Here is a 22,302-nt window from a genome sequence, read left to right as displayed (position 1 = left end):
CATTGACTTCTGCCCTCGCAGGCGCATCTGTGGGCATGTATCCTTGTGCGCGCACGCGCACACACGCACGCACACACACCTGGCCTCTGCATTCAGACAGTCTGGGTTCTAGTGCTGTTTTACTTACTGGCCTGTGACCTCATGTTGTAGTTTTCTTCTGGGTGAAAATCTTCTAAAGAGCAGAGGACGAGACCAAGTCTCCTTGTGTGAAAAGTGAGACAGTAAACAATGGCTCATAGATTCAAGAGGTACACAGAGCATTAGCAAAGGGCTCGGTGCATAGGGTAGGCTCGGCAGAGAGATGCTCTTGAGGAGGTTCACCTACAGACATTCATCTGTTTGATGGAAACAATAATACCTATTGTTCAGACGTGTTATGAAGACAAGATGTAAACCGAAAAGGATGGAAAGTTAAAGACATTGAACCTGACAGGACAGACTGCTGTGACAAACAGTCCCTGGATTTGGGTGGCTTTGAAGCTATTTCTGGAATATGTCTGAATCTGATGGGTACAGATCAGGAGGCAAGGAAGGCATCTCTGTCCCATGCAGTCACTCAGGGACATGGGCTCTGACCATGTGCCACGTTGCGAGTCCTCCATTATTTTCTGAATCCAGCCCAAGATATAGGTCAAGAAAGGGTGTGAAGCATTGGGTAGGGAATTTCATGGCTGTGCCCTGAAGGCAGCATGTATTGTTTTAGTCCATTGTACAGTGCTATGAACTCAGTCACATGGTCACACTCAAGGAAATCTTGGAAATGCAGTCTGTTGTGTTCACAAAGATGCTTTGATGGACAGCTTACTAGCCTGCAAGGGTTCAGTGAATGGAGTAAAGTCAGGCTGCAGTGATTCCTGTGCTTCCATTAACTCCATCTGAATGGGTGGACACCCTCGCTTAAGCAGTGTTTATTGCGCCAAGGATGAGCGCGGGGCCACTTCTCGCCTCATCTCCAGAAGACATAAATGCCTTCTTTCCTTGAGCCATCCTTGACTCTAATGACAGGACTGAGGGTCTCAAAGCAGCAGCCATGGAGAATCACCTTTGCCATGGAGAGCCATGGGAATCCATTTTACTCGTAGTGGTGAATTAAATATTCAGTAGGTGTCTTTTTCCACATCTTTGTTCCACATCTTCAGTGTTATGAAACAGATTACCCCAAAGTAATCCCTTTGGTCAATGACTTAAGACATGGGAACGAGGTACCTGGTTTGTTTTGGTGAACTAAAATTTCTCTGCATTATGTAGGTAGGTAGGGGAGTGTACTTCAACTAGTTAAAGTAATCCCAAATTTAGCAATGGGTAAGCCCTATGAGTATAACATCTTCATTTAACCTTCAAAAAAAAAAAAGCTCTTGAGGTCATGTGTGTCATTTTGACCCTTAGTCACGGGCCACTCGGGAGGTTGGCTGGGCAAGGAATTCAGCTCCTGGACTCTATGTGAAGACCCTCACAGTATATCCCACCCCACCATGTCCTCAGCGCCTCTGTGGCACACTGCATCCCTTCCTGTAATGAATATTAATTGAAAATACCAGTGCAGAAGCTGGCAGCAGGAGCTGCCGCAGTGCCACGCTCTGTCCTGGTAATTAAACCCTCAACTGCTTTGTCATTTTCCCAGTTCCCAAGGTCCCCACACATCCATCCAGACTCTGGGGGGAGCAGAGAAGAGTGCTCACCATGCTAGAGACGTTACTGGATCCCAGCTATCTCTCCACTGCTGGGCGATCCTGGCGTCAGTGTGTGCCTGGGGCCCTTTCCTCACTGATACCCTGCATAAGTAGCGGAAGTGAAATGGGGTGGTCCTCCATCACAAACTAAAAAACAATTTGAATGGCTGGTCTAGGAGGGGGAAACTGAGGAAAGAGACGTGGAGTCTAGGTGAGGTTACCCAAGGCCATGCTTGGGTCTTAATCTCACTGTAATTTCTCATATCAGCAAAGTTATCCCTCCTCAGACTCGATTACTCCTCACACAAAGTGCAGAAATTGGAAACCGCTCTCCTTCTTGTCTAATGCAACAGTGACCTATGACCTAATGTGACCTGTGGGTCACAACCCCTTGAGGGTCATTTATCAGATATCCTGCAAAACAGATACATATAATATGATGTATAACAATAGCAAAATTATAGTTAGGAAATAGCAGAATCATTTTGTGGCTGGGGCGTCACCACAACGTGAGGTCTTGTATTAAAAAGCTGAGAACCACTGCTCTAATGCAAGCCTATAACTCACAGGTCTTCATGGAGACCTGTTGTCGGACAGGTGACTCTCGGTAATCCAGGGAGACTATCCTGATGCCTTGGCTGACAGCAGACACGTAATAGCACTGCTCCCATAAGATTTACCGCTGTGTGATATCATAGCTGGTAAATCTCTCTGTGTGTGTGCTCTAATGTTTGTACCATGGAAGCAGGCAGCTGCAACTGGAGACTATTTGCCTGCCCACTCAGTTCCTGAATAATCCCTCTGAGGCTTAATATTAATTACAAACTGTTTGGCATATTAGCTCAGGCCTATTATTAACTAGCTCTTGCAACTTAAATCAGCCCATTTCTATTATTCTACATTTTACCACAAGGCTCGTGGCTTGTTACCTCACATCTTGCTTCCCCGGGTGGCTGCTGGCGTCTCCCCAACTCCGCCTTCTTTCTCTTGGTATCTTTGTTTGGATTTCCCACCTGGCTGTATTTTGCCTGACTATTGACCAAATCAGCTTCTTTATTAATCAATGGTAATGAAAACATATTTACAGCATACAGAAGGGCACCCCACGTCAGGCAACACACATTCTTTTCAAAGCAGATTCTGTAATTGAGTGACTTGTGGCACTATATAAACTCAATTTCAGACACCCTTGTAGAAACTCCACAGGCTCAAACCCCGAAAGCTTTTCTTCTCATAGGAGGGCACAATATGAATGGATTCAGTCTTCAGCTTCCAGTCTTAAGAACTGTAATATTTTTTATGTCTCCTTCCTGTAGTAAGTTCTTTGGACTCATTTGGGGGCTCACCACCTAGATCTCACACGAATCACACACGAAGCCTTACTCTTATTTAGAAACATCAGGCCTTAGCTTGGCTTGTTTCTTACCTGCTTTTCTTAATTTATATTATCCCCTCTGCCTTTTGCCTCTGGGCTTCTTTTCTCTTACTTTTATAAATCTCCCCTTTACTCTGGGGATTACTGTGTAACTGGATGGCTGGCCCCCGATGTCCTCCTCCTTCTCGGGCTACTCCTCTGAACCCCTGCTCCCAAATTTCTCCTTCTCTATATCCTTGCTGCCTGCCAGTCCTGCCTATCCTTGCTCCTGCCTCGCTATTGGCCGTCAGATCTTTATTAGACCATCAGGTGTTCTAGACAGGCAAACTATCACAAAAAGCAACACAAACAAAAGTAAATTAAAAATTAAAATGTTCCCGATGCCCCCCTCCCCTTTTCATCTAGGGCTCATAGGTGACTTCAGGAAATACAGAATGTTTATCCAGTTGTTCACAGGTTTGTTCTTAACTTCAGCCCCCCTTTAACCTTGGCTTCCTACCACCCACGATGCCTCCCTCACCTTTACCCCAGGAACTGTCAGGCCGAGCTTTCAGCTCCCCCATGACAAATGCCCCTAAGCTTCCAAGTTGCATCCAGGCAGCTGCCTTTGCCTGCTCTGTAGAATTAGCTTTTACTACCTGCTACGCACAGGCTCGATGGTGTTGGCACCTGTTAGAAACTAAACTCAGGGCATTTGCCAACTAGTTAGAAACTAGACAAGTTTTGTTTGGCCTATTAGACAAGGTTGTGTTTTCTATTTATACCTATCTAGCTATGGACCAAAGCCAGTGAACATTCTTTTCGATTTCAAGGGATAGATGTAAAATGGTTGTTTTCATCTTCTTGGTCTGGAACGCTGTCCTTTAGTGGAGGCAAGATGGATTCTGGGAACTCTGAGCTGATTTAAACCAAAATGAAAATAAAGTGGAATAGATCTACTCACAAAAGGCTAAAATACGGAAGTATCTGGCTTCAGGCATAAGCAGATCCAAACGCTCACAAAACACCATGAAGGGTGTCTCTTTTCGTCATCTGGGTCTGGAACACTGCCCTTTAGTGATACAAGATGGCTTCTGGGAACTTTGACCTGCTTTGCTACCCCAGTGGAAAGAAAGTTATTCTTTGAATCATGCATGCATTCCTGAGACAATGAAAGGGATTGAAGGTACTTAAAAGCCTGGCCTGGGTCAACTGCTCCTCCCTGGAACCCCTGGAATTTACAGGAGGCCTCAGTTCTACTTGCATAAATTAATCTGAAAATTGGGGGGCCTGGGGACACTGAGAGATTCGTTTGTTACTTGAAGAAAGGACCCCAGAAGACAGGCAGTTAAGTGTAACTGGGTTCCACTACCTACATAATGAATGGCTTATTCCATACAATTTCCTTCAGGTTAGTTGGGCATGCTCAAGGGATATCATTAATCATTGGAATTGCTTACCCCCTGACAGGCAGCGTTCCCCCAGTCTAAGCCAAGTCTGCATTGAATAGAGTGTAAGTGTAACCTGCAAAGATCTGACCTGAGTTTTTGTTCCATTGCAGTGACCTGGACAGAAATAACATCACCAGAATCACCAAGATGGACTTCGCTGGACTGAAGAATCTCCGAGTCTTGTAAGTAGCAAATGGTGTGCCAGCGAGTTTTCATTTTCAGCTCTTCAGCTTGTGAAAACGGTGCGCTGCCCTGACATCACATTCCCAAGCTCTGGGCCGCGGGAATTCATGCTTCGGCTGCAGAAAGCCCTTCATTACTGTACCAAGTGTTCACAGATATCAGATTGTATGGCTGGATGCTGCTGGCTGGGCGAGATCGATAGAAGAAGCACTGGGTTCCAGTGACAGGAAAAACAGAAGGCAATAAATGAATTAAGTCAACATGCCCTGCTTCCTGGATGACAGCAATGTCAGGTTGACTAACCATGCCTTCCCTTCCAGAGAGATTATAATTTCTTCCCCAGCTTGTGCATTAAAAGAGCAATTGGGACAGATGTTATTTATCTTCCTGCTTAATGGAGAGGAGGGGAGGAGAGATGGAGAGGGCCAGGCAAGGGCAGAATCCTGCCTGGCCATTCACAGCTGTGAAGACAGGTTGCAGAATCTGAGGTAGGCATTGATGGAATAGGGATACAAGGAATGGCAGGTTTCCTTTCTGAACATTGGTAGCGTTTTACCTAGCCCTTGGTTTGGGTTTCATAAGGAGATGACTATGTACTATTCACTGAAAAGCTTGACGCTCAGAAAAACGAGAGCGGAGCGATTGGGTTCTCTTTCTTTCCTTCCTTCCTTATTGCTGATGTTTACCCATAGTGTGGCTCCTGCCCAGGAGTGCAGCCTGGGAAGTTTGGTCCCAGCTTTGATGTTATTTGTGTCATGGAATCATGCCTGGCTCATCTTTATTGGCAGTTGCGGCTAACTCATTGCTACCAGATTCCACCTCTCTTAACACACATATTTTTTAAAGATTTATTTCATTTTGTATACATGAAGGCTTTGCTTGCCTGCATGTATGTCCACCATATGTGTGCCTGGTGTCCTCAAAGGTCAGAAGAGGGCATCAGATCCTCTGGAACTTGAGTTACAGATGGTTGTGAGCTTCCCTGTTGGGGCTGGGAACTGAACCCGTGTCTTCTACAAGAGCAACAAGTACTCCGAACTACTGAGCCGTCTCTCCAGCCCCTCAGTCCCCTGTTTCCACTCACAGCTCTGCACAACAGAATGATTTTGTCCTTGCGACAGGAAGCACCAGATTCTCATTTGATTTGGGATTCATTGCTCATGCAACTTTGGGGAAATCCTGTACCCCCTTGGATCTCAGTTTTCCCTTCAGCAGCATAGTGAGCGAATGCTTCAAAGTCCTCTCAATTCTAGTTATACACAGAGCGCTTCAGGGCTTTGACATTTTCCCAAGCAGCGTTTGATTACTGCCTGTCACTTGTGAAGCAGAACTTTGGTAATGTGGACCTGTTGTTTGAGAAGCATTAGTAATATTGCTTAGGCTGATGGTGACCAGCATTTTCTTGGTTACTTACCGTGGACACGGTGCCTAGTCATAGCATAGAACATATGAGGTTGGCGTTATTATGGCCCCCTCTTTGCAGGAGAGGGAACAGCAGAAATCTCAGCTCCACATCGTGAGCGACAGAGCAGTTGGAACTAGAATGCATGCAGAACTTCTGTGCTCACAAAGGAGGAGGATGGGGAGGAGGAAGGAGAGGGAAGGAAGTGCAGCTCCAGTGCATGGGGTCTTGAGGAGGGAGAGGGGAAGGGCATGCAGCTCTGGTGTGCAGAGTGTCGCCTGAGTGGTACTGGGGACCAGTGCACAGGGATGCGGGAATCTGATGCAGGGCCTCCAGCTACCAGATGTTCCCCCCATGGACCTCTTTTCTCGCTATCCTCAGAGTGAAGACCTACCTTGAACTAAGCCTGTCCTGTGCTCTGAGCACCTGTGTGTATGTCAAGCGAGTAGCTGCTCTGATAAGGTCTACGTCCATCAGTAGGGAGGTTGACAGAGGTACAGGGGGATCCCATGGTTCAGTTTTAGGGTACTTTGTATTAAAAAGCAAGGCAGGAGACTGCTGCTTCTAGGTCATTTGCTGGCTTAAAAGGCAGAACTGTGTTTAGGCATTTTTTCTTTTTGTCTTTTTTGCCCCATTTCTTCCACTTGTTTCTGTAAGAGATGTTTTTTCATACAAGTCAAAATTCACCTAATGTTTCATTTTCTAACCAAGTCAAAAATAACCCTTTGATTTTCTTACTGCTGCATCAGAGAGACTAATAAAAATTCCAATTTCCATATCTGCTCTCTGCAAATAGAAAGTTTAAAATAATCACAAAAGATGACATTAATGTCTTCCGCGGAGTCTACAACCCTCCTTTGACTACAGTTTATCTTTTGAGTTAATTGGCGCATTCTTCTATTTTGATAAGCAATACCAAAATGCCTTTTACTCCTTTTTTTTTATCGACTGTTAATAGATCTGTTTCATTATCTCCCTTATCAGCTCACAGACAGTTCCTTTCAAGTGGCCCTTTAATTCAGTGAAAGAAATCCTCTAGGTGGAATAGCGGAGAAGCCTTCTAACACCAATAAAATATCCAAACATTTTAATCGTATTTCCCTTCCATCCATTCTTCTCAGCTGAGTAACTTAGAGAACTCTCTCTTTTTTTTTAATTTTCTTTTGAAAAGCTTTCATGACATGCTGGCATAGTCTTCATGTCTGTTTCTTATTTACAGTTTATGGTGAAGCAATAAAAGCCTCGATCGTCGTGAATAATTCGAACTTGCCCCCCATTTCCATGCAGAATGTCTTCTGTCTGCTGATATGGTGCAGGTGAATGGGTAAACAGAGAAGGGAGGCTGGCGAACTTCCGTCCCATCCCAGGGTGATTTTCCCCTAAATGAAGCAGAGATGTAGGTGTTGCCTGCAACCATCATCTCTCCCACAGGTCGGGAGCAGGGAAAAGTCTCTTCTGTTGGTATCAATTGTATCCTTTTTCTGAGTAATCCATTTAAGGGCTTGCTGTGTTCACAATGTGGGAGCCAGCTTTATCCCAAATGGGGTTAATAAAAGAGTTTTAAACTCCGCCCCGGCCGTCATCACAGGAGGGCCATTTCCGATTCTAATCTAGCGAAGAGAAAAGGAAAAAGGAAAAAAGTGCCAAAGAGCTGAAATGAACACAGTCTGTGTCCCCCTAACTCAGAACAGACACCGGCCTTGGACAGCTCTTGTGGGAACCGAAAACCTAGCCTGACCATGATCCCACGTCCTCCCATGTCTGGCTGGTAAACTAGGACCTGGATCAACAGCTTTCTTACGTGCCCCTGGCTTGCAGTGTTACTTGCCGTCTCCCTGCAGGTTTCATGGCTCACGTATCCACTGACAGATGCTATTATTTGTCGAGTGGTATTTCCTCGGCCTTTCAATGCCAGGCACGAGGCTGGACTTGGATGAGTTTAGGAAGTCGGTCTGAAAAGGACCCTGGATACCTTTCCAGCAGGGAACAGAGGGTACTGCAAGGGGCAGGTGAGGAGAGCTAACGTTGACAGAAGTGTGGGTGGGATGAGATGGTCCAGTTCCTCAGGCTAGCGAGAACAGAGCCACAGCTGCCTCGAGGCATTGGGGAGCGATGGGAGCAACTTGATCTTCGAGCCCAACAAAAGCAGCTGTGTCTTAAGTAGAGGGACGCAGTCACCCTGGAGTGGTTTGATCGAAGGGCAAATTTCTTGACCCCGCTGTCCTTCCACGGTTCCCAGCTCCTTCTAATAAAACCCAGTGGCTGAAGCCAACAGTAAGTAGAAGCCAAGACGTTCTTTGGAAAAGTCATTGCAGGCCAGCTTCCCAGAGCCTGAGCGAGGTCGAGCAGGGAGAGAAAGCTCGCATGCAGATATCGCCCATCTCTGTTTCTGTCAGCGTAATGAACACGAAGCTGAGAGATACGTTCTAGGAGGTCAGAGCGAAGCCCCTCCATAGGTCTGGAGGTTGACACTCAGTTACTCTCGAGTTAGTCCTTGATCTAATTGGAGAAGAATGACAGTGAGTGCTAGTTGATTGATTGATTATAAAAGTCTGGCTGATCAACCCCCTAGTCACTAGCATCGAACTGACAGCCTGTATAGTAAATGTGCTAATAAAAGTCTGTTAGCTTCCCGGGGCCTCCTTGCCATATGGCAGAATGGAGACGAGGAGGGAAGGAGAGGGGAGGGGAGGAACATTTATTAAAAATTATAGTTTATTACTTAAAACGCTGGGTTTCGTGATCTATTTAATCCATTTTTATTCTTCTAAGTGCTTCTGTGGTGTCCTATTTTCTGTATTTTACAAATGATGAAACTGAGTCTTAAGGATAATGGCTAGTGTGTTCATTACAACACCACCATCTAGTAAGAAGGAAGGCAGAGATCCTAAACTATACTGGGGGCTCGGAAGTCCTCTCCTTAGCTCTGTGATTTCCCCTCGGGCAAGTCTCTTAGCTACCCCGTTCTTACCTGTTAAGGGAATGACCTGGATGGAAGTGGCCTGTCAGGGACAGAAGTCACATAAATGGGAAGGCTTGAGAGGTTGAGGATTCCGATGAATAGGCTGACCCCTCCTGGCCCGTTAATATTTGCACACACAAATGTGTTGCGTATTTGAGCCTAATGACTTATCATTGCATTCCCTGCTAGAAATCTCACATCATTGACTCTCCTTCTCCTTTATGGAAAAGTCAGTGTGTGTTGGCCCCACAGTTGTGGTTTTCATTCTAGACTGACAGGTAGGCCACGGTGCTGGGTTGGGAGTATGAGGAAGTAAGATTCTCTTCTTTAATCTTTGGGAAGAGAGGATTTCCCCAGTGAAGCAGGTTGACCCTTAAGCCTAAAACATGCCAGAGGTTAGGCTATCCTAAGGGGTGAGGTCATTGTAGAAGGTCTGTTATGGAATGAAGATAAACCCTTCCCAGGCCATGCTTCTATCCCAAGAGGTGGGGTCATTGTAGAAGGTCTGTTATGGAATGAAGATAGACCCTCCCTAGGCCATGCTTCTGCCATTCCAGAGGAAACTGGGGCTCTCCTTAATTTCCTCCTCCTCCTCCCAAGAAACAGCCTTCAATCGCAGCTGCACGTCCCCCAAATCCCACGCAGCCACCCAATGCAGTCCCTGTCATTTCTTGGCCCATTTCCCACCCAGAATCCATGCATCATCTTTGTGTCCCCTACCTGTTCAACTAATCCTAATTTAAACTCTCCCTCGCCCCCTTGGTAAACTGCGGAAACAAATGTCTCTTTGTATGGTCAACTCTTAGGGTGAACCCCGTGCGTGGATCAAGCTCACTTAGGCAGAGTGACTAGGACTTATAATCACCTGCTGGGAGAACTTAGAGGCACAGCACAGCCTGTAGCCAGGCATAGGGATGACTTCTGTGAGGTTGCTATCTTTAGGGGATTGGGATGAACCTGGCCGTGCTTGAGGGACTCTCTGGGTCCTGGCTAGCTGTCTTCCGCACAGTGCTGTTTCTCTGTGACTCTGTCCTTTCTGTGAAGTTGAGCAGGGAAGGAAGGCCCTTTTCAATGAAGTATTTTTGAATCCTTGGAGGAGGGAGCTCCGAGGGAAGAGGTGTTGGATGTACGTGGTTTCTCCAAGGAGCAGCTTTACCTCTTCCATTTCTGTGCAACGTTCTGCAGTTCTCTGGAGATGGGGGGCGGGGGACACATTTGCTGGGAACGTTCTTAAAATAGAGACATGGAAGCCAATCTGTCAGGTAGACGTGTGCAGGCGGCGAAACTCTGGTTACCGTGACACCACACTGGGATGCAGTGGTTTTTGTCCCAACAGAATGATTACAGTGGGGAGGACCCCGGGGTCCTAGGAGGGCATATGTGATATGGCTGCACAGCCTAAGGCCTCTGATGAGGCCCCTGACTATTTCAGTCCCTGACCCTGGCTGCCTTTCTGATTCCAGGCATCTGGAAGACAATCAGGTGAGCGTCATCGAGAGAGGCGCCTTCCAGGATCTGAAGCAGCTGGAGCGATTGTAAGTAAAAGCACAGCCTTGGATCCTTAAAAAAAAATCAGCAAATCAGTGTTTGTTTTGTTTTGTTTTTGTAAATTAGTCTTGTGACCTTGGAATGTTTTCTACTCTATTTAAGGGTGCTTTGAAGCCTGTTACAGAGGCACCGAGATCCGTATCAATTGTTCTAGAAAGGATACAGTGGCCTGCATTGCATCGGGGGCTAGAATTCTTCTTCCTGGGCTAGAGGTAGCCTTCGGTTTTTCTCACATGGGGCTGCTTCCACCCAGACCTCAGCTCCTCCTTTCCCATAGGAGTGAGCTTAATGTCATGGGAAGCCATCGGCAGGTCCTCTACTGCTTAGGCTTCTCCTCCTGGGACTCCTCCTGAAACTCTTGTGGGAGAGGAAGGATGGGCGAGTGGGCGCAGCCTTCCGCGTGCCTGCCTTTCCGAGCGCCAGCCTGTCTCTGGAAACCCACACGTTTCCACGAGAGAACACATTGCCACTGGTTTAAAATAGGCCGCTGTTCTGACTTGATCAGAGGGTGGGCAGCAGAAGAAGTGGGGCTCAGAGTTGGATGGGGCCTCCGTTTATTTTACCCGTGAACGCTTTTGCAGAGAACTCTGGGGTCGTTGTGATGAGGAAGGTTGCTCAGATGGTTAAGTGGTCAGCTTCACCTTTCCTCAGTTAATCATAGCTGACAGCTCAGAACATCTGGAGATTTGCTTTCTGCCCTCTGAGTGGGGATTGTCCCTAAGAGCACTTAGTCATGCCGGTGGGCGGCTCTCATCGATGCCTCCCGCTGCAGCCCCATTGCCCTGACATTTCAGCTTCGTTCTGTACTGGGGGCTGGGACTGCAACAGTTCACGGCTCTGCCAGCTTACCTGGAAAAAAAAACAACAACAAAAAACCGTGGCTCTGCTTTTCCATCCTGTTGCCAAAGCTCGCTTTTAGAGCCTTGCTTGGGTGAAATGGATTGCCCGACCCAACTTTCTTTCTTGTGTAATGTGTCATCCTTTCTCCAAGTCATTATATCCAGGGCCACATGGCATCAGGGAAGGTCCTTGTCTCGTGGGGATTAATATATCCCAGAAAAACACTTTTCTTTCCACTGTGGTGTGGACTGTCTTATCCGTTGTTTTCTTCTGGATCAAACTCCAGCATGGATTTTGCTATCACTAATTTGAAAATACGACATTTATTTCTAGTAAGAGAAAAAAGTTATTTAAAAACTTAATGTTATCTTTGTTTATGGTTTGATTTTCAAGTTTCCTAAAATTTAAGTTCTCCCTTTTTGAACAAAAAAAAAAAAAACCCATAAAAGTATTTGTTAAACCTTGTTCCTCTTTGTGAAATAACCAACATTTACATAGAAAAATAAACATATGGTCCGGTGTGAAAAAGCCTCCTCTTGCTTAGTTTTGTGATTAGATGGGTAAATAAATTCTTAATTTGCTAATTTCATGGTTGTTGGGAGGGAATTAACGAGGGCTTTGGAGACACCGGGAACTCTGTGTGTGTTTCACATGCGATCCGTTCTTTTATTCTACTCCCCCTGCCAAATTATAACAAGCAACAATGAGGTGTCGTTACCCTCATTTTGCAGATGAAGAAACAAAAGCCCAGTGAGAGTAAGCCAAGGAATTGTCAGGGCTGGGGAGGAGTCCAAGCCACATCTGTCTGACATCAAAGCCCGCGTCCTTTCATATCCCTGTGTTGCAGACACTAGATGAAGTGTGAGCTTTAGCTGTGGCCCTGCAAACAGCCTCTCAAGTACCCATTCAACTCCAGGGAGGCTCAAGGAAATATTCTGGCAAAGGTCTCCTTGCTTCGGAGTGGTGAGCAAGGCCAAAATACCATGCGTGCCTGGGGACCGGAAGGGATTACAATTGCTGAGCAAACCTGGCTCTTTGTCTGTTTTGGTATATGAGGTGGGTAATGCTAGCTGCAATGCTACATAAACCCTCAAATCTCAGTGACTTAGCACACTGGAAATTTACTTCTAATTCCTGCAAACTCAGTATGGACATTCCTGTTAGGGCCCCTCTCTCTTTCTAAAGTACGCTCAAGGACAGGAATCTTTCATGCCTTGATTCTGCCATCTTTAAATCTTGGTTTGCAGTGTACAAATATATCAAGTCAGAGAGTAGGGAAGATGGCATGGAGCACTGGGCACCACAAGTTTCCATGTGAGCATGGGAAGAAGTATGCCATATCTATTCTTACGTCCTGTGAACTAACCATGTAGCTGTAGTTAAACTGCAGGGAATACTGACAGAAGTGACCGAGTTCTGTGACAGGAGGCAGGGGCAAGGTTGGTGGGTAGTAGCCAGCCTGACTTCTGTTGCAAGGGAGGGATTTGGAGAGGTACTTGGGCAGGAAGATGGGAAGTCTCTGTCATTTGATAGGCATCAGAGTCAGCAAGAAGGTAGGTGTGTGTGTGTGTATGTGTGTGTGTGTGTGTGAGAGAGAGAGAGAGAGAGAGAGAGAGAGAGAGAGAGAGAGAGAGAGAGGAGAGAAAGAAAGTATGTATGAGAGAGATAGGGTGAAAGAGAGAGAGATAGGGTATGTGTATGTGAGGCGGGGAGGGAGAAAGAGAATGTGTAAGAGAGAGAGGATGTGTGTGTGTGTGTGTGTGTGTGTGTGTGTGTGAGAGAGAGAGAGAGAGAGAGAGAGAGAGAGAGAGAGAGAGAGAGAGAGATGAATCCTCACTGGTGTCAATCTGCTTTCTATTCAGCAGTCTGCTTTCAGTCACACTGTGGGACATGAAATAAGAAAATGCCATATATTTCCCATTAGCCTCTGAAGAAGTAGATGGAGGCTGTGCGCTGTGCCATCTGTAGCACGCTCCAGGGTCTCCTTACCCATGTCTCTGTGTTGCATAATAGAATATTTTTATTGGTTCTGTTCTAAAACACAGCCTAAAAAGTAAATCTATTGGGATAATTTCCATTCTGAGTGTTTTATTCTTGGCTTATTCTCTTGGGGGCTCACTGGGAGAGAGAAGGGGGGTGTTAAATTTCAAGTCCTAACTTGGAAGTCCTTTCCTCCATGAAAGGACCCCCGGACTGCCTTAGGTACCCCTCTCTGGTAGATCATTTCCTATTGCAATAACAGATCACCGAGGCTGAGTGATTTATAAAGAAAAGTTGATTTAAATGAATAGTTTTGGAGGCTAACAACATAAAATTGGGTGACCCCACCCATAGGGCCTCTGGTGGGAGCTTACATGAGAAGGAGGATGGATTATTTAGGGAGGTAAGAAGCCAGGGAGCAGGAGGGCACAGGCTTGCTCTTCTTTTCTTTTTTTAAAAAACAAAACAAACAAGCAAAAAACCAAAAAAAAAAAAACTTTTTCTCAGAAGCCATGCGGTGGTGGTGCATGCTTTTAAACTCAGCACTCGGGAGGTAGAAGCAGGTAGATCTCTGTGAGTTCGAGGCCAGCCTGGTCTACAGAGTGAGTTCTAGGACGGCGAGGACTGTTACACGGAGAAATCCTGTCTCAAAAACCAGCCAAGCAACCAAACAAACAAACAAACAAAACACATGTTGATCTCAGGAGAACAGCAAACTTACTTTCCCATGCCAGTATCAGTCTCTTATAGAAGTCATCTGTGTCCTCTTTGCCCGCTCCCCCCACCATGGCACTATCACCTCCCACTTGGTCCTGCCTCTTAAAGGTTCCATGGTTGTGTCGTGTTTTACTCTTTTGTCTTTTAGGGGGCCCGCCACCTAGCTCCCAGGTAAATCACTGAAAGAGGCTTGTTCTTAGTTGTGATTGCCTGGCCTTAGCTTGGCTTGTTTCTTGCCGGCTTTTCTTAAATTATCCTGACTACCTTTTGCCTCTGAGCTTTTATCTTTCTCTGTTTCTGTACACCTTTCTTTATACTTGTTTCTTCGTGGCTTACTGTGTAGCTTGGTGGCCCTGCCTATCCTTGTTCCTGCCTTGCTATTGGCCGCTCAGCTCTTTGTTAGACCATCAGGTGTTTTAGGCAGGCAAAGAATCACAGCTTCACAGAGTTGAACAAATGCTGCATAAATAAAAGCCACACACCTTAAAATAATACCCCCCAACATTCCATGGCCTGTTAATCCTGCCACATTTCTGATGAGGCTGTCTGCACATCTCCCTCACACACTCACACACCTTCCTGTGATAGTGGTGCGTTGCTTCATTCTATCCCTATTGTAGTGTTGGGCACCATGCCTTCACTTTCTCTTTCCATATTGTTTCTCGCCCAAACAATGATTCTGTCGTAGGTAGAATTATGGCTCATTTAGCTCCTCCTAGTTTTAGAGCCCTGAACAAGGAATAAGTGTAGATACTTAAGGGGTATTTACTAAAAATACTTGATGTTTTATTTTATACCAATAGATCTCAGCGGGGACTGAACTTCCCCCTCCCCTCAAGAGGATTCTTGGTGATGTCTGGAGACGTTTTTGATTTTTACAATTGGGGGTAAAGGCCAGTAGTCTGTCTGACAGATCTTGAAGTACTTAGGACATCCCCCAAGAAAGAATTCTCCAGCCCCAGATCTCACTGGTGCCAGAGTGGAGGAGTCCTCATGATGGGAGAGGTAGCATGCCAGACACGTCACAGCGTGACCTTGGTGTGATGAAATAGAAATCTCAGACCATTGCTGTGAACTATCGTTCCTAGTATGTTTACGCCAAATCTGCCTTAGGTAGATCCCAGTTCTTTTTTTCCAGAACGTTCCAAGAGAATGAAGCTTAGTGAAACCAGGGGGGAAACAAATAGACAAGCCCATCCCTGAGGTAGCCACTCCAGTCTCCTCATCTCATGAAAGATAAGTCCATGCCATTGATTTGTCTAATTTAAGCAGCCCAGGATAGCAAGAACACCACCATAGTTAGGAGAATTAAGATCATCGGAGCTCCTTTAATTATCTACAAAGTGGTGATGCCGTTAATGTTTATTGCCTTATTAAACTCGAGGATGGTTGCTAGAATCAGCAGGACAGCCTCTTAAAAGCATAGTATAGAATGCAATAGCCAAGGGGAGGGGAGAGGGAGGCATGTGACAAACTCTATCGCTAATTCAAATGAAGGATAAAAGGGGAGAAAAATGACTGGAGAAGAAGTGGGGCGGATAGACGGTAGTGAGAGTCAGGTTCTGTGTGCAAATGCAGGTGCAAGATTATCGTTATACGTAGATGGCTAAGCCAGCAACTGAAACACACAGAGTGGTAAACTTAAGAATATACAATCCTTCATGTGTTTTTTTTAAGTTTATTATTTTTAATTATGTATTTGTGGTGTTTGGGCATATGAGTGCAAGTGTTGGGGTATCCCCTAAAGCTGGAGAGCCTTTGAGAGCCCCCTGATGTAGATGCTGGGAATTGACCTCAGATCCCCTGCAAAAGCAGCAATAATTCTTAACCACTGAGCTGTCTCCCCTGCACCCCGATACTTACATAATTTTCTAAAAATAAATTAAACATAAAGGTGGGGGAAGGTTGGAAAATAGAAATGTAGGAAGTAGTATTCAGAAAACACCAACAGAATGTACTGAATAAAAGAGTCTTCTTGTAATACAGGAACATTATTGGATCTAAAGCAGAATATTTCATATTGATAAATACAGTTAATAAATATAACGAGTCTATGTATGTGGCTAAAACCATAGCCTGAAAATATTCAAGGCAAATATTGATAGCACTAAAAGAATTAACAGGCTCATTATTATATTTACTTCTCATAACTAAGAAACAAAACAGGCACAATTATTAACAAACAAATATTTTAATAACAAATCTTGCAACCCTGCTCTAATTGATGTGTAGACAACACTGCAGGAACAGTACATAGGAAACTATTACCTACCTGATTAGAATGCAGGGCTCAGCTGGAGATGTAAATCATTGGTATAGTGCTTCCCTAGCATATGCAAGGCCCTGTGTTCAGTCCTGGGTGAGGGGGAGAAGGGAGAGAGGGAGGGAAGGAGGGACAGGGATAAGATGAAGTGGGGACAGAAGAAGGGGTGAGGGAGAGGACAAGAATGGGGAGGCAGGCTCAGCAAGTACCAGAGGACTGAAATCATGTGGACCACGGTCTCTGACAACAGAAAATATTAAAAAAGAGTAAGGGATCTGTAAGAAGACTGTTTCAAAATGTTTGTAACTGAGTCATATATTTAAATAACTTCTGACCCAGAGAGCATGTTCCAATGGGATTAGGACATGCATTCCCTGAGTGCTAATAAAGACGTGGTATTGGATATAAATTACAGCCACAATTCCAAGGCTTTTTATTTGTGTCTTGCTCTGCCAGGTCCTCCCTGCCACATGGACTGACACCTCTGAAACCATAACCAAATAACTAGCTCCATAGATTGTCATAGGATATATAGTCACAGCTACACAAAAAGTCATGGACACAGTGGTGAATCTGAGGAAACTGCTCCAAACTATATTTCCGTTTGCCCCTTCATAACAACTACAGAGGAATTGTGATAAGATGGGGGATAAAGACATGGAATACTCTGGTTCCTTTAAACTCTTCAAGCTCCCGAAAACAAGGCTTTCAACCCCACATCAGGAAAGGCTTGGTATCAATATCATAGTTTCCAAAATGTTAGATAAGCAGAGAAGGAAGGAGAACTTAGAAAGTTCCAGAAGCTACCAGAGGAACCAGAACTTGAAAACGCCAAGATTGTATTTTTCGTTGTTTTTGTTTTGTTTTGTTTTACAATGACAAAGGGCTTAACTTGAGAGACTGAAAGGTGTGAGGTATCTGTTCCTTGCCCTTCTTCCTATAATTTCAAGGAAATTTATGTTACTTAAGAAATGAACAAACAAGCCAGATGTATGGCTCACACCTTTAATCCCAGCACCTGGGAGACAGAGTCAGAACTCCGTGAGTTCAAGGTTAGCCGGCTCTGCATGACGAATTCCAGGCCAGCAAAGGCTGCATCGTAGAGAGGAGGGGATGGGAAAGGAAAAGAGAAGATTAATACTGAAGATTGTGCAAAGTTGTTCTAATTAGAAACATAAAAAGAATATGGGGCATAATCACCTCCCTGGAAACAATGAATACAAAAATAACCTATAGCGAAAATAACATTGACAATCGAACAGCTGTCAAAACTAGCTATAAGAATGAAGATCCTAAAAAATGATTAAATAATATAATCAGAATTTTTTTTTTAACTCAGAAATGGCATGGCTGGAGAAAAGCAAGATTTGAAAGGAGGGGTAAAGAACCCCGAAAGGAATTTAGAAAATGAAAGAAGCATTTCAAAATGAATATTGTCAATAGTGTCTGAAGAAGAACAGCTGGCAGATGACACTAGCCAGCCCCATGTCTTACTACAAAGCTACAGTAATCAACACAAGATGAGATGGGGGAAGCAGTGTAACACAAGTCAATGCAGTATCCCAGACACACACACGTAGGATCAATTGATTTTTTTTTTTTTAAATAAATGACGTTTCAAAGTTCAGTGGAGAGAGAAGTCTTTTTAACAAACAGTGCTGGGAAAATAAGAATATCCATATGCAAAGGAATAAAACACTGCAACCCTTTGCGTCTTACACAGAAGGGTTTGGCGTTTTTTTCTGTTGTATTTTCTTGCTTTGGTCTGGTCTGCTCTTTTATGCCTCCGTTCCTCTCTTTCAGTATGGAAATGATTGTTATCTCTGGGTGTACTGGTATTGTGTAAGTGTTTTTATTTTATTCTTTTATTTTATCTGGGCTAACAGGTATATGGCTTGAGTCTCAGGAGAGATTCTGGACTTTGAAGCAGTTTTGGTACTATTACAGACTGCAGAAACATTTGAAGTTGGACTGGTGTACTTTGCATTGGGAAATAGCTGTGAGCCTTGGAGTTAGAGTTTGGGTGGGGATTGTTCCCCATATGCTCTTGTGTTTGAACACTTGGTTCCCAGCAGTGTCACTGTTTTGGGAAGCTGTGAAACCTTTACACGGAGTGGCCCAACCGGGAAGAAGTGGTTGAATGGCAAAGGTCTAGGTCTTAGCGGTTATAGCCTGCTCTACCGTAAGCCTATTTCTCGCTTGTTCTTCACCTGCTGGTACTTGAACAAGCAGCTTCATACTCTTGCTGCCACAGCCAGAGGCACTTCTGTTTCTCTTCCTTCTTTACCACTACTGACTGTACCCTCAAACTGTGAGAGAAAACAACTCCTTTGGTCCCTAAAAATCTAGTAAAGAAAAAAACAGTTGCCCCTTCCTCCCAAAACAGACATGGATAAAAGAATCAAACAAGTCTTCCTCAAAGAAAATATTTAAGGTATTTCCACTTTGGAAGATAGTTTAGTGTTCCTTACAAAGATGAACACTGTCTTATTGTAACAGAGTTGAGTTCCTAGGGACTCAGGAAAGAAGTTGAGGCTTGAGAGGCTAATGAGGACAAGGGCTGGCTGTGTGGAGTGTTGCTCTGTGACTCTGAGACGGTGACTCTGGAGCACTGTGCATTTGTCAGAACCCATAAACTTTAGAGAACAAGGAGTGAAGTTTAATGAATGCCAATTTAAAAATATCCCTGTGGAAAGTGACTGCAGGCTTGAGGAATGGATATATCAATCACATTGAAAGTGATGGACTAAGATTCTGATGTAGGTGGCTTTGAAATGAATGAAATCCAGAAGATGGAAGCCAAAAGGAGCCACACAAAAGGGCTGTAGTTTAGTTGATAAATTCGTTTCCCATGGGGCATAGATGAATAATTTACAAACCACTAGGCATGTACACTGTGATTGAATGATGCATGTCGGGTGGTGGGACACACGTCTCATTGTTGAAATCTGTAGTCTGGGACAAACTATGGAGAATATTAGAATGAACCTGTAGTAAATGGAGTAGAGTTGGGGACATAGGTATGAACTCATGATTAACCTAATATATGGGCTTTCAGCTAATGTAACTGAATTTAGACAGAAATATCCATTAAAATGTGTACATACAGGAGTTCCTATATAAGATTTTTATCAATAAGGAAATACAAAAGCAACAGCAAAGTAGGATCAATGAGTAGCCCTAGCTCTTGAATCTTGGTGCGTGATGCTATTCTTAATAGGGTTAATAGGGGGAAATGGTTTATTCTAGGACTGGAGCATGACATGTATTGTGCCATAAAGGATATGCTTGAGACAAAAACAAAAACAAAGAGGACAAACAATGGATTGAATTGAATATTTCAAAATACCTAGTAGAAAGGAATTTAAATATTCCCAACACAAACGTCTATGGTAATGGAGGTGCTACCCACTCAATTGCTCTGTGTTATATTCATGTGCCAGTGAGCATCACACTATACTTAAAAATTGCATAACTTCTATGTATAAATTAATATATATTCTAGATAGATTATATATACAAACAAACACACACACACACACACAAAGAGAGAGAGACAGAGAGAGAGAGAGAGAGAGAGAGAGAGAGAGAGAGAGAGAGAGAGATCTTAAGTACCAAATCTTGGATTACTGGAACAGCAGAATAAATGAATTAATATTAAACAATAACCTAATTCTAAAAGAAACTCCTGAATTGCTCAAATATAGATAAGTTGAAGAATCGTTCAGATATAGATAAATAGAAGAGAAACCTATACCAAATTCTACATTGCATTGCAGGTTCTCTACCCTGTATGAGGACGATCAGATCTCTGCATTCCCCAGCTGTGGGGTTACAGTGACTTTCATTAAAAGAACACATGGAGGGGTATACAGTAACTTAACAGCGTGGAAATCTGAGACACCCTGTCTCATTCCAGTGATCAAGATTGGCTTCAATAGCGACAAGTCGTCTTGATAGTTTATACCTTTGATAGGGAGTGAAGAAAATAATACTGTATTCGTGATCTCCTTAAAAATGTATTATCTAAATTTAAAAATGGAAAAAAAAATCCATCAAAATTTAATTGAAAGATTTTACAAATACTCGAGTAGACCTTGCTATGTTTGGATAAGTATTCCCCAAAGAGTCTGTATTAAGCTTTGCCCCCCACCCATCCCCTGACTTCCCTACTGGGAGATGGTTGACCTTTTTGGAGGTAGAACCTCATGAGAGGCCTTTAGAACCTTCGGGGAGTGCCTAAGCAAGAGTTTTGGGACCACAATTGCTCTCATTTTCTCCTCACTCCCTGACGCAGGAGGCGAGGGGCCTGCTCTTCTGCAGTGTCCCACCCTTGTCAGAAGCCTAAAGTGGTGGGACCACTCCATCCTGGAATGTGGACTCCACGTCGTGATACAATGTAGCCCTTTCTGATCCTCATTATTTATCTCAGGCATTTTGCTATAGTGGTAGCAATCCAGTAGAGCCCTCTTCAAAACTGTTACAGTTATCAAAAAGACAGGAAGAGAATTTGTCATAGCCAAAGGTGGCTCAGTGACAAGAGAACTAAATGAATGTGGTATCTCAGACAGGAACCTGAAGCAATCATAATAAAAGGGCATAAGTAAAAACTGTGAACATGTGAGAAAAAAAACTACTGGCATTAGTTAATAGTGTATTAATAGTGCTTAATGATGATAAATGTACTCTAATTTCTCTTATTAACATTATTAATATATTATTATTACTAGTAGAAATTAGATATGGACTGCATGGGACTCTTGGTACAATTTCCCAACATAAATGCAAATCCACATCTATTTTCATAGCTAAAATTTATTTTTTAAAAGTCATCCCTACTAAACTATACTTTGATTGTAGATGTGTGGACAGAAGGTATTAGGTGTGAAGGTAGGGACTGCGGTCAGGGCCTTTTGCATATTAAGCAAAACTACTACCACAGAACTGTGTTCCAAACCCAAAGCTAATGCTTTTTAAAATTGAAACATGCATCTAGATGGAATTCAAGAAAAAATAATTGTAATGGATGGTGCTTCAGAAGATATGGGAAGGTGGAAAGTGTTTTTAAATCCACAGGCCATCACTGTAGGTAGAACTTAAACGGCCAGGAAAACCAATAGAGATAGACGTTGGGCAGAATTCTTCTAACAGTTACAGTATGAATCTGAGGAAGAGAACTAGAATAATGGTCCAAAAATAGCAGTGTAGAGAGCTACTGTTATTCAAAAGAAGACTTCTGTAAATAACAGACAGCTTGAAAGTCCATCCTGAAAGGACCCTGAATGCCTTGGAAGTCAGAACCAAACACAGTCTGATAAAATTAATGCATTTAAAGGCGGGATTCTCTACACATTCAGCCAGTTAGAGACTTATAGTGGAAAGAAAGCCAGACTTCCAGCACCTTTTCTGATGCCAAAATATTTTTGCCAGAATATTATTTAACAGTTTTATTTAAGGAAATGAACTGTGAACCATGGCTTGACTGCTCAGCTATATTGACATTCAAGTCCAGTGACTGCAGGCTAGCATGAAAACTTGAGACCCCAGGTACGAGTCTCCCTTGCAGTCCCAGAGAGAACAAGGTTCATTCAACCACAGCCCAAGGAAGACAGTGAGACCAAGCCTGCATGGGCAGTGAAGAGGGGATTGAGGCAGGCTGTTGTGTTTCACGGGATGGCATGCCGTCTCTGTGATTCTGTGTGCTCACTTCCTTTCTCTGAAATGTGTTAACTCAAAATGCCCAAGGTTATCAACTTACAGAGAAGAAGGGTTTAGTTTGACTCACTATTTGGGAAATTTTAGGCCAGGGTTGATTGATTTTGTTTCTGGGTCCATAGCAAGGCCACATACTATAGCAGGAGAGTGTGGCAGACCAAAACTTCTCAGTACATGGGTAGGAAACATAAAGGAAAGCAGGTAGGGATATGGGAGA

General features: G+C 44.0%; 1 protein-coding gene across 1 annotated transcript in view; it reads left to right on the top strand.

The window, feature by feature from the left end:
- The window catches only part of Slit3 (slit guidance ligand 3), a 593,809-nt gene that overhangs the window by 45,210 nt on the left and 526,297 nt on the right, over nt 1–22,302 (top strand). Inside the window, exons 2-3 of the mRNA XM_075941332.1 lie at nt 4,586–4,657; nt 10,486–10,557. Coding sequence (XP_075797447.1) covers nt 4,586–4,657; nt 10,486–10,557 — 144 coding nt within the window. The remainder of the gene's footprint in view (nt 1–4,585; nt 4,658–10,485; nt 10,558–22,302) is intronic.

Source organism: Microtus pennsylvanicus, chromosome 11 (genome assembly GCF_037038515.1).
Source record: "Microtus pennsylvanicus isolate mMicPen1 chromosome 11, mMicPen1.hap1, whole genome shotgun sequence".
Classification (NCBI taxonomy): Eukaryota; Metazoa; Chordata; class Mammalia; order Rodentia; family Cricetidae; genus Microtus; species Microtus pennsylvanicus.
This window is presented reverse-complemented; position numbering and strand designations above follow the sequence as displayed.